General features: G+C 46.2%; 1 protein-coding gene and 2 long non-coding RNA genes across 8 annotated transcripts; 1 reads left to right on the top strand and 2 right to left on the bottom strand.

Annotated features, from left to right (window-relative positions):
* Positions 1–2,199: 2,199 nt before the first annotated feature.
* vhll (von Hippel-Lindau tumor suppressor like) lies at positions 2,200–9,044 on the bottom strand. Its single transcript, XM_052514432.1, has 3 exons — positions 8,817–9,044; positions 8,419–8,559; positions 2,200–2,691 (listed from the first exon to the last, which is right to left on the bottom strand). The coding sequence occupies exons 1-3, from the start codon at positions 9,007–9,009 to the stop codon at positions 2,528–2,530; spliced, it is 498 nt and encodes a 165-aa protein (XP_052370392.1). The 5' UTR covers positions 9,010–9,044; the 3' UTR covers positions 2,200–2,527.
* LOC127927726 (uncharacterized) lies at positions 2,698–5,294 on the bottom strand. Its single transcript, XR_008128755.1, has 3 exons — positions 5,260–5,294; positions 3,447–4,457; positions 2,698–3,260 (listed from the first exon to the last, which is right to left on the bottom strand). It is a non-coding gene; the product is annotated as an uncharacterized LOC127927726 (long non-coding RNA).
* Positions 3,487–4,657, top strand: LOC127927727 (uncharacterized). Of its 6 annotated transcripts, XR_008128760.1 has the most exons (4): positions 3,487–3,586; positions 3,961–4,232; positions 4,301–4,436; positions 4,555–4,650. It is a non-coding gene; the product is annotated as an uncharacterized LOC127927727 (long non-coding RNA). The 6 variants fall into 6 exon arrangements; XR_008128757.1 differs by having other exon boundaries at positions 3,961–4,402; positions 4,555–4,657; XR_008128756.1 differs by having other exon boundaries at positions 3,961–4,436; positions 4,555–4,648.
* Positions 9,045–12,466: the final 3,422 nt, after the last annotated feature.

The raw sequence follows: 12,466 nt of genomic DNA, 5'->3' as shown, positions 1-12,466 counted from the left end.
TCAATGCCAAAGGTGTTTCAAACAGGTGTTGACTCAGGGAGCTGAATACTAACACAACAACTATATTTTAGTTATAAAACATTTATTCATCAATTTTTTTATATTTTTTAAATCTTCCACTTTGACCTTAGTGTATTTTGTGTAGATTGTTGACAAAAAAATGGATTAAATCCATTTTAATCCCACTTTGTAGCACCATACAATGTGAAGAAATCCAAGGGGTCTGAATACTTCTGCAAGGCACTGAATATACGGTCTAAACTATGTTTGGCTGATAAGTAGGAGCCCACTGTGTTGCTATGGTAAATAGGCTCTGTTATAATGTTTGGTCACAAGTTCCACTCAACCTGCTCTGAACCTAAATATGTTGTTCATACATTCCATACTTTGAGTGTTTTGAGGAAGGGAAAGGCTAGCCTGATCTCGTCTTGATGACCAAAGGAGTTGGTTAGACAGCACAAATAGATCTGGGACCAGGCTAGGAAAAGGCTACATTTGGTCGACATAAAGCGCTGTGACCAATGAGTTCAGGGTAGGGACAAGTTCCATTCAGATGCTCTAAGCTTCTAGAGTCACCAATGAGTTCAGAGTAGGGACAAGTTCCATTCAGATGCTCTGAGCTTCTAGAGTCACCAATGAGTTCAGAGTAGGGACAAGTTCCATTCAGATGCTCTAAGCTTCTAGAGTCACCAATGAGTTCAGAGTAGGGACAAGTTCCATTCAGATGCTCTAAGCTTCTAGTCACCAATGAGTTCAGAGTAGGGACAAGTTCCATTCAGATGCTCTAAGCTTCTAGAGTCACCAATGAGTTCAGGGTAGGGACAAGTTCCATTCAAATGCTCTGAGCTTCTAGAGTCACCAATGAGTTCAGAATAGGGACAGGTTCCATTCAGATGCTCTAAGCTTCTAGAGTCACCAATGAGTTCAGGGTAGGGACAAGTTCCATTCAAATGCTCTGAGCTTCTAGAGTCACCAATGAGTTCAGGGTAGGGACAAGTTCCATTCAAATGCTCTAAGCTTCTAGAGTCACCAATGAGTTCAGGGTAGGGACAAGTTCCATTCAGATGCTCTAAGCTTCTAGAGTCACCAATGAGTTCAGGGTAGGGACAAGTTCCATTCAGATGCTCTGAGCTTCTAGAATCACCAATGAGTTCAGGGTAGGGACAAGTTCCATTCAGATGCTCTGAGCTTCTAGAGTCACCAATGAGTTCAGGGTAGGGACAAGTTCCATTCAGATGCTCTGAGCTTCTAGAATCACCAATGAGTTCAGGGTAGGGACAAGTTCCATTCAGATACTCTAAGCTTCTAGAGTCACCAATGAGTTCAGGGTAGGGACAAGTTCCATTCAGATGCTCTAAGCTTCTAGAGTCACCAATGAGTTCAGGGTAGGGACAAGTTCCATTCAGATACTCTAAGCTTCTAGAGTCACCAATGAGTTCAGGGTAGGGACAAGTTCCATTCAGATACTCTAAGCTTCTAGAGTCACCAATGAGTTCAGGGTAGGGACAAGTTCCATTCAGATACTCTAAGCTTCTAGAGTCACCAATGAGTTCAGGGTAGGGACAAGTTCCATTCAGATACTCTAAGCTTCTAGAGTCACCAATGAGTTCAGGGTAGGGACAAGTTCCATTCAGATGCTCTAAGCTTCTAGAGTCACCAATGAGTTCAGAGTAGGGACAAGTTCCATTCAGATGCTCTAAGCTTCTAGAGTCACCAATGAGTTCAGGGTAGGGACAAGTTCTATTCAAATGCTCTGAGCTTCTAGAGTCACCAATGAGTTTAGAGTAGGGACAAGTTCCATTCAAATACTCTAAGCTTCTAGTCACCAATGAGTTCAGAATAGGGACAGGTTCCATTCAGATACTCTAAGCTTCAAGAGTCACCAATGAGTTCAGGACAGGGACAAGTTCCATTCAGATGCTCTAAGCTTCTAGAGTCACCAATGAGTTCAGGACAGGGACAAGTTCCATTCAGATACTCTAAGCTTCTAGAGTCACCAATGAGTTCAGGGTAGGGACAAGTTCCATTCAGATACTCTAAGCTTCTAGAGTCACCAATGAGTTCAGGACAGGGAAAAAAATGTTTCAATGGGGACCCCATTTTCTCCTCAAGAATGTATTGCGACCTCACCCCGTACAACCTTAAATTCATTGTGTTTTCACACCCTCATCAAAATGAAAAGAAACAAACAAATACATTTATTCAATAAACATTTTTTTTTTTAAATCTTTATTTAAAAAATATATATATTTGTCCCACACAATAATATGTACTCTTTATAATAATAAGTATTCTTAATTCGCGACCCCATTGCAGTTCCCCGAACCTGACTTTGACTTCCACTGTTCTAGAGCCACTAACGAGTTCAGAGCAAGGGAGGGGGGCTACATTTGGTCAACAGAAAGTCCATTATTCAGTAGCCTGTTATGCATAAAGCTTCTCAGAGTACGAGAGCTGATCTAGGATCAGGTCATCCCCCCCTGTCCATGTAATCTGATTCATTGTGATCTAAATGATACAACTGATCCTAGGTCAACATTCTGAGACGGTTGATGAGTCCCAGCTCCTTCAGTAAGTCAGGCTGTTGTCTGAGGTCTGTCTTCAGTGACTCGGGGATGTCCAGTCTGCCGTAGTCCTCCTCTTCTACCAGATTACGGATTAGCATCAGACAACAGTCCTGTAGAGAGTACACTGGAACACAGAGAGAAACAATGATGTCTGTGAAACCTATCAACAGTCCTGTAGAGAGCACACTGGAACACAGAGAGAAACAATGATGTCTGTGAAACCTATCAACAGTCCTGTAGAGTGTACACTGGAACACAGAGAGAAACAATGATGTCTGTGAAACCTATCAACAGTCCTGTAGAGAGCACACTGGAACACAGAGAGAAACAATGATGTCTGTGAAACCTATCAACAGTCCTGTAGAGTGTACACTGGAACACAGAGAGAAACAATGATGTCTGTGAAACCTATCAACAGTCCTGTAGAGAGCACACTGGAACACAGAGAGAAACAATGATGTCTGTGAAACCTATCAACAGTCCTGTAGAGAGCACACTGGAACACAGAGAGAAACAATGATGTCTGTGAAACACTGGAACACAGAGAGAAACAATGATGTCTGTGAAACCTATCAACAGTCCTGTAGAGAGCACACTGGAACACAGAGAGAAACAATTATGTCTGTGAAACCTATCAACAGTCCTGTAGAGAGCACACTGGAACACAGAGAGAAACAATGATGTCTGTGAAACCTATCAACAGTCCTGTAGAGAGTACACTGGAACACAGAGAGAAACAATGATGTCTGTGAAACCTATCAACAGTCCTGTAGAGAGTACACTGGAACACAGAGAGAAACAATGATGTCTGTGAAACCTATCAACAGTCCTGTAGAGAGTACACTGGAACACAGAGAGAAACAATGATGTCTGTGAAACCTATCAACAGTCCTGTAGAGAGAGCAGACAGAGAGCTGGTCCCAGATCTGTCAATACTCCTGGACAGAGCCGGTCCCAGATCTGTCAATACTCCTGGACAGAGCCGGTCCCAGATCTGTCAATACTCCTGGTCAGAGCTGGTCCCAGATCTGTCAATACTCCTGGTCAGAGCCGGTCCCAGATCTGTCAATACTCCTGGTCAGAGCCGGTCCCAGATCTGTCAATACTCCTGGTCAGAGCCGGTCCCAGATCTGTCAATACTCCTGGACAGAGCCGGTCCCAGATCTGTCAATACTCCTGGACAGAGCCGGTCCCAGATCTGTCAATACTCCTGGACAGAGCCGGTCCCAGATCTGTCAATACTCCTGGACAGAGCCGGTCCCAGATCTGTCAATACTCCTGGACAGAGCCGGTCCCAGATCTGTCAATACTCCTGGACAGAGCCGGTCCCAGATCTGTCAATACTCCTGGACAGAGCCGGTCCCAGATCTGTCAATACTCCTGGACAGAGCAGGTCCCAGATCTGTCAATACTCCTGGACAGAGCTGGTCCCAGATCTGTCAATACTCCTGGACAGAGCTGGTCCCAGATCTGTCAATACTCCTGGACAGAGCTGGTCCCAGATCTGTCAATACTCCTGGACAGAGCTGGTCCCAGATCTGTCAATACTCCTGGACAGAGCAGGTCCCAGATCTGTCAATACTCCTGGACAGAGCAGGTCCCAGATCTGTCAATACTCCTGGACAGAGCAGGTCCCAGATCTGTCAATACTCCTGGACAGAGCTGGTCCCAGATCTGTCAATACTCCTGGACAGAGCTGGTCCCAGATCTGTCAATACTCCTGGACAGAGCAGGTCCCAGATCTGTCAATACTCCTGGACAGAGCAGGTCCCAGATCTGTCAATACTCCTGGACAGAGCAGGTCCCAGATCTGTCAATACTCCTGGACAGAGCTGGTCCCAGATCTGTCAATACTCCTGGACAGAGCAGGTCCCAGATCTGTCAATACTCCTGGATAGAGCAGGTCCCAGACAGAGCTGGTCCCAGATCTGTCAATACTCCTGGACAGAGCTGGTCCCAGATCTGTCAATACTCCTGGACAGAGCAGGTCCCAGATCTGTCAATACTCCTGGACAGAGCCGGTCCCAGATCTGTCAATACTCCTGGACAGAGCTGGTCCCAGATCTGTCAATACTCCTGGACAGAGCCGGTCCCAGATCTGTCAATACTCCTGGACAGAGCTGGTCCCAGATCTGTCAATACTCCTGGACAGAGCTGGTCCCAGATCTGTCAATACTCCTGGTCAGAGCTGGTCCCAGATCTGTCAATACTCCTGGACAGAGCTGGTCCCAGATCTGTCAATACTCCTGGACAGAGCTGGTCCCAGATCTGTCAATACTCCTGGACAGAGCTGGTCCCAGATCTGTCAATACTCCTGGACAGAGCTGGTCCCAGATCTGTCAATACTCCTGGACAGAGCCGGTCCCAGATCTGTCAATACTCCTGGACAGAGCTGGTCCCAGATCTGTCAATACTCCTGGTCAGAGCTGGTCCCAGATCTGTCAATACTCCTGGACAGAGCTGGTCCCAGATCTGTCAATACTCCTGGTCAGAGCTGGTCCCAGATCTGTCAATACTCCTGGACAGAGCTGGTCCCAGATCTGTTGTACTCCTGGTCAGAGCTGGTCCCAGATCTGATTTGTTATACAATTCCACAGAGCTGGTCCCAGATCTGTCAATACCAGGGACAGAGCTGGTCCCAGATCTGTCAATACTCCTGGACAGAGCCAGTCCCAGATCTGTCAATAAAGACCTGGACAGAGCTGGTCCCAGATCTGTCAATACTCCTGGAAAGAGCTGGTCCCAGATCTGTCAATAAAGGACAGAGCTGGTCCCAGATCTGTCAAGACTCCTGGACAGAGCTGGTCCCAGATCTGTCAATAGGCTCCTGGACAGAGCTGGTCCCAGATCTGTCCAGGGACCCAGGCTGGACAGAGCTGGTCCCAGATCTGTCAATACTCCTGGACAGAGCTGGTCCCAGATCTGTCAATACTCCCTGGTCAGAGCTGACCCAGATCTGTCAATAAAGACCTGGACAGAGCCAGGTCCCAGATCTGTCAATACCAGGGACAGGCTGGTCCCAGATCTGTCAATACCCTGGTCAGAGCTCCCAGATCTGTCAATAAAGGACAGAGCTGGTCCCAGGTCTGTCAATACTCCTGGACAGAGCTGGTCCCAGATCTGTCAATACTCCTGGTCAGAGTTGGTCCCAGGTCTGATTGTACTTTTTGTCTACTCCGTCGCAAAGCCAAATGATTTGTTACAACAATTCCATCAGGAGTTGGCCAGATCAGAAAAAGACCAGGGACCCAGGCTGCTATAAAGACCAGGGACCCAGGCTACTATAAAGACCAGGGACCCAGGCTGCTATAAAGACCAGGGACCCAGGCTACTATAAAGACCAGGGACCCAGGCTGCTATAAAACTCCCTAGACCAAAACCTAGGACCCAGGCTGCCTCTATAAAGACCAGGGACCCAGGCTACTATAAAGACCAGGGACCCAGGCTGCTATAAAGACCAGGGACAGGCTGGAGCTATAAGACCAGGGACCCAGGTGGACTATAAAGACCAGGGACCCAGGCTGCAGGTAGTCCTGGGACCCAGGCTACAGTAAACTGACCAGGGACCCAGGCTGGACTATAAAGACCAGGGACCCAGGCTGTATAAAGACCAGGGACAGGTCTATAAAGACCAGGGACCCAGGCTGAGATAAAGACCAGGGACCCAGGCTACTATAAAGACCAGGGACCCAGGCTGCTATAAAGACCAGGGACCCAGGCTAACTATAAAGACCAGGGACCCAGGCTGCTATAAAGACCAGGGACCCGGGCTACTATAAAGACCAGGGACCCAGGCTACTATAAAGACCAGGGACCCAGGCTGCTATAAAGACCAGGGACCCAGGCTGCTATAAAGACCAGGGACCCAGGCTGCTATAAAGACCAGGGACCCAGGCTGCTATAAAGACCAGGGACCCAGGCTACTATAAAGACCAGGGACCCAGGCTGCTATAAAGACCAGGGACCCAGGCTCCTATAAAGACCAGGGACCCAGGCTGCTATAAAGACCAGGGACCCAGGCTACTATAAAGACCAGGGACCCAGGCTACTATAAAGACCAGGGACCCAGGCTACTATAAAGACCAGGGACCCAGGCTACTATAAAGACCAGGGACCCAGGCTGCTATAAAGACCAGGGACCCAGGCTGCTATAAAGACCAGGGACCCAGGCTACTATAAAGACCAGGGACCCAGGCTGCTATAAAGACCAGGGACCCAGGCTGCTATAAAGACCAGGGACCCAGGCTACTATAAAGACCAGGGACCCAGGCTGCTATAAAGACCAGGGACCCAGGCTACTATAAAGACCAGGGACCCGGGCTACTATAAAGACCAGGGACCCAGGCTGCTATAAAGACCAGGGACCCAGGCTGACCCAGGCTATAAAGACCAGGGACCCAGGCTACTATAAAGACCAGGGACCCAGGCTACTATAAAGACCAGGGACCCAGGCTGCTACTATAAAGACCAGGGACCCAGGCTGCTATAAAGACCAGGGACCCAGGCTGCTATAAAGACCAGGGACCCAGGCTGCTATAAAGACCAGGGACCCAGGCTGCTATAAAGACCAGGGACCCAGGCTGCTATAAAGACCAGGGACCCAGGCTGCTATAAAGACCAGGGACCCAGGCTGCTATAAAGACCAGGGACCCAGGCTGCTATAAAGACCAGGGACCCAGGCTACTATAAAGACCAGGGACCCAGGCTGCTATAAAGACCAGGGACCCAGGCTGCTATAAAGACCAGGGACCCAGGCTGCTATAAAGACCAGGGACCCAGGCTGCTATAAAGACCAGGGACCCAGGCTACTATAAAGACCAGGGACCCAGGCTGCTATAAAGACCAGGGACCCAGGCTGCTATAAAGACCAGGGACCCAGGCTGCTATAAAGACCAGGGACCCAGGCTGCTATAAAGACCAGGGACCCAGGCTACTATAAAGACCAGGGACCCAGGCTGCTATAAAGACCAGGGACCCAGGCTACTATAAAGACCAGGGACCCAGGCTGCTATAAAGACCAGGGACCCAGGCTGCTATAAAGACCAGGGACCCAGGCTGCTATAAAGACCAGGGACCCAGGCTACTATAAAGACCAGGGACCCAGGCTACTATAAAGACCAGGGACCCAGGCTACTATAAAGACCAGGGACCCAGGCTACTATAAAGACCAGGGACCCAGGCTCCTATAAAGACCAGGGACCCAGGCTACTATAAAGACCAGGGACCCAGGCTACTATAAAGAGCAAATCACGTTTTGAGGGGTAAAATGCCAAACAAGTAATGCATGTGTGGGTGGTGACATGAACAACAACTTGAGGGGAAGTCTCAATTCATCTCCTTGTCTGTTGCCTAGGCCTACCATTTATTTATTTTTAAACAGCCTATTTAAATGTTTATTTTTTATTTTACCTTTATTTTACTAGGCAAGTCAGTTAAGAACAAATTCTTATTTTCAATGACGGCCTAGGGACACTGTGTTATTGACTTGTTAATTGTTTACTCCATGTGTAACTGTGTTGTCTGTTCACACTGCTATGCTTTATCTTGGCCAGGTCGCAGTTGCAAATGAGAACTTGTTCTCAACTAGCCTACCTGGTTAAATAAAGGTGAAATATATATATATTTTTTAAAATGCCTGTTCAGGGGCAGAACGACAGATTTGTACCTTGTCAGCTCGGGGATTTGAACTTAGTAGCCTGGGACAGGGAACATGTCAATGCTATTATTGGTTTGACTCCTTTATATCGAGGTAGGTGACAACGAGGAAAGGAAACGGCAGCACTAGGAAGTGTAGTGTACAACAGGTGTCTGTCAACGGGGTTGATGGGAAGCAACATAGAGAGGGACACACCTGGGGTAGCTATGACAACATTCAGAAACCTGGGGTCACCGTCCTCTTCATATTCGGTGGCAGCTGTTGGCATATAAACATCTTGCTGATTAGCTAAAAGTTTCGCCCCATTTCGAGAGGCTCTGAAAACCCATGGATGCGCTGCGGAGAGTGGAGTGAGATGGAGGGAAATTAATTATGTCACGAACAATAATAGCTTTAGGCTACAAATCATTCAATTCAACATTTTGCCCATAGCTGAGTAATGCTTTGTTGTGGGGTATAACTGTCATCTTGGTTCAACCCACAGCTGAATTACATTACATGCTAAACTTAATACAGATCAAGTACTTGAGTAACACAATAAATACTAAATAAGGGAAAGATAAACGGCTGTGTTGCATGAGGGAGGGACTCACTCAGAAAAGTATTCATACGTAATGACCCGTTCGTTCGTATATCGCCATAAGAAACTGGATGTCCGGAAAAATCCACCCACCATGCCCGGGCGCTTTGTTTCGACTGATTAATAAAATTAACGTGGGTTTTGACATCAGCATTTAGAGACCGGAGAGCTTTATTTTCCCCTCTCACTACTTCCTGCTCCTCCATGACGACAGTGACACTCAGAATGACACGACGATGTCATTCCCTAAACCAATCACAAGAGGTCGCTGTTGTTCAGCGCTCTGACGAGCCAGACATGGAACGTCATTCTCGGAACAACAGATGCCAATTGTCCAATAGAGTCCAGTAGAGTCCAATATAGTCTAATAGAGTCCAGTAGAGTCCAATATAGTCTAATAGAGTCCAGTAGAGTCCAGTATAGTCCAATAGAGTCTAATAGAGTCCAGTAGAGTCCAATATAGTCTAATAGAGTCCAGTAGAGTCCAGTATAGTCCAATAGAGTCCAGTAGAGTCCAGTATAGTCCAATAGAGTCCAGTAGAGTCCAATATAGTCCAATAGAGTCCAGTAGAGTCCAATAGAGTCCAGTAGAGTCCAATATAGTCCAATAGAGTCCAGTAGAGTCCAATAGAGTCCAGTAGAGTCCAATAGAGTCCAATGGAGTCTAAAATAATCTTATAGAATCCAATTAAAGTCCTCTTAAAGTTCTCTGAGGGAGTCCTGTGATATGCAGTAGTTAATAATGTGTTAACAAGATTAAGGGAGAGTGTGTGTGTGTGTGTGTGTGTGTGTGTGTGTGTGTGTGTGTGTGTGTGTGTGTGTGTGTGTGTGTGTGTGTGTGTGTGTGTGTGTGTGTGTGTGTGTGTGTGTGGCTGTGCTTTAATCACTACTAATGGTCTCTGGCAAGCTACGTTAACACCATACACTGGTGTGTTTATCCTGTTACCACTGGTGTGTTTATCCTGTTAACACTGGTGTGTTTATCCTGTTAACACTGGTGTGTTTATCCTGTTACCACTGGTGTGTTTATCCTGTTAACACTGGTGTGTTTATCCTGTTACCACCCATACACTGGTGTGTTTATCCTGTTAACACTGGTGTGTTTATCCTGTTAACACTGGTGTGTTTATCCTGTTAACACTGGTGTGTTTATCCTGTTACCACCCATACACTGGTGTGTTTATCCTGTTAACACTGGTGTGTTTATCCTGTTAACACTGGTGTGTTTATCCTGTTACCACTGGTGTGTTTATCCTGTTACCACTGGTGTGTTTATCCTGTTAACACTGGTGTGTTTATCCTGTTACCACCCATACACTGGTGTGTTTATCCTGTTAACACTGGTGTGTTTATCCTGTTACCACTGGTGTGTTTATCCTGTTAACACTGGTGTGTTTATCCTGTTACCACCCATACACTGGTGTGTTTATCCTGTTACCACTGGTGTGTTTATCCTGTTAACACTGGTGTGTTTATCCTGTTACCACTGGTGTGTTTATCCTGTTACCACCCATACACTGGTGTGTTTATCCTGTTACCACTGGTGTGTTTATCCTGTTAACACTGGTGTGTTTATCCTGTTACCACTGGTGTGTTTATCCTGTTAACACTGGTGTGTTTATCCTGTTACCACCCATACACTGGTGTGTTTATCCTGTTACCACTGGTGTGTTTATCCTGTTAACACTGGTGTGTTTATCCTGTTACCACTGGTGTGTTTATCCTGTTAACACTGGTGTGTTTATCCTGTTACCACTGGTGTGTTTATCCTGTTACCACTGGTGTGTTTATCCTGTTAACACTGGTGTGTTTATCCTGTTACCACTGGTGTGTTTATCCTGTTACCACCCATACACTGGTGTGTTTATCCTGTTACCACCCATACACTGGTGTGTTTATCCTGTTAACACTGGTGTGTTTATCCTGTTACCACCCATACACTGGTGTGTTTATCCTGTTAACACTGGTGTGTTTATCCTGTTAACACTGGTGTGTTTATCCTGTTAACACTGGTGTGTTTATCCTGTTAACACTGGTGTGTTTATCCTGTTACCACCATACACTGGTGTGTTTATCCTGTTACCACTGGTGTGTTTATCCTGTTACCACTGGTGTGTTTATCCTGTTACCACTGGTGTGTTTATCCTGTTAACACCCATACACTGGTGTGTTTATCCTGTTACCACTGGTGTGTTTATCCTGTTAACACTGGTGTGTTTATCCTGTTACCACTGGTGTGTTTATCCTGTTACCACTGGTGTGTTTATCCTGTTACCACCCATACACTGGTGTGTTTATCCTGTTAACACTGGTGTGTTTATCCTGTTACCACTGGTGTGTTTATCCTGTTAACACTGGTGTGTTTATCCTGTTAACACTGGTGTGTTTATCCTGTTACCACTGGTGTGTTTATCCTGTTACCACCATACACTGGTGTGTTTATCCTGTTAACACTGGTGTGTTTATCCTGTTACCACCATACACTGGTGTGTTTATCCTGTTAACACTGGTGTGTTTATCCTGTTAACACTGGTGTGTTTATCCTGTTAACACTGGTGTGTTTATCCTGTTACCACCATACACTGGTGTGTTTATCCTGTTAACACTGGTGTGTTTATCCTGTTAACACTGGTGTGTTTATCCTGTTAACACTGGTGTGTTTATCCTGTTACCACCCATACACTGGTGTGTTTATCCTGTTAACACTGGTGTGTTTATCCTGTTACCACTGGTGTGTTTATCCTGTTAACACTGGTGTGTTTATCCTGTTAACACTGGTGTGTTTATCCTGTTAACACTGGTGTGTTTATCCTGTTAACACTGGTGTGTTTATCCTGTTAACACTGGTGTGTTTATCCTGTTACCACCATACACTGGTGTGTTTATCCTGTTACCACTGGTGTGTTTATCCTGTTAACACTGGTGTGTTTATCCTGTTAACACTGGTGTGTTTATCCTGTTAACACCATACACTGGTGTGTTTATCCTGTTAACACTGGTGTGTTTATCCTGTTAACACTGGTGTGTTTATCCTGTTAACACCCATACACTGGTGTGTTTATCCTGTTAACACTGGTGTGTTTATCCTGTTACACTGGTGTGTTTATCCTGTTACCACTGGTGTGTTTATCCTGTTACCACCCATACACTGGTGTGTTTATCCTGTTACCACTGGTGTGTTTATCCTGTTAACACTGGTGTGTTTATCCTGTTACCACTGGTGTGTTTATCCTGTTACCACTGGTGTGTTTATCCTGTTACCACTGGTGTGTTTATCCTGTTAACACTGGTGTGTTTATCCTGTTACCACTGGTGTGTTTATCCTGTTAACACTGGTGTGTTTATCCTGTTACCACCCATACACTGGTGTGTTTATCCTGTTACCACTGGTGTGTTTATCCTGTTACATTTACATTACATTTATCCTGTTACCAGACGCTCTTATCCAGAGCGACTTACAAACTGGTGCATTTATCCTGTTGACAACCAGTGGAACAGCCACTTGCATCTAAATCTTGTTGGGGGAGAAGGGGGGTGAGAAGGATTGTTTATCCTGTTACCACTATCCTGGTTTATCCTTGAAGAGGTGGGGTTATCAGGTGTCTCCGGAAGGTGGTGATTGACTCCGCTGTCCTGGTGTGTTTATCCTGTTCCACCATTGGG

This window comes from Oncorhynchus keta, unplaced genomic scaffold, assembly GCF_023373465.1.
Source record: "Oncorhynchus keta strain PuntledgeMale-10-30-2019 unplaced genomic scaffold, Oket_V2 Un_scaffold_17573_pilon_pilon, whole genome shotgun sequence".
NCBI lineage: Eukaryota > Metazoa > Chordata > Actinopteri > Salmoniformes > Salmonidae > Oncorhynchus > Oncorhynchus keta.
Note: the sequence above shows the minus strand (reverse complement) of the source record. Positions and strands in the feature narration are given on the sequence as shown.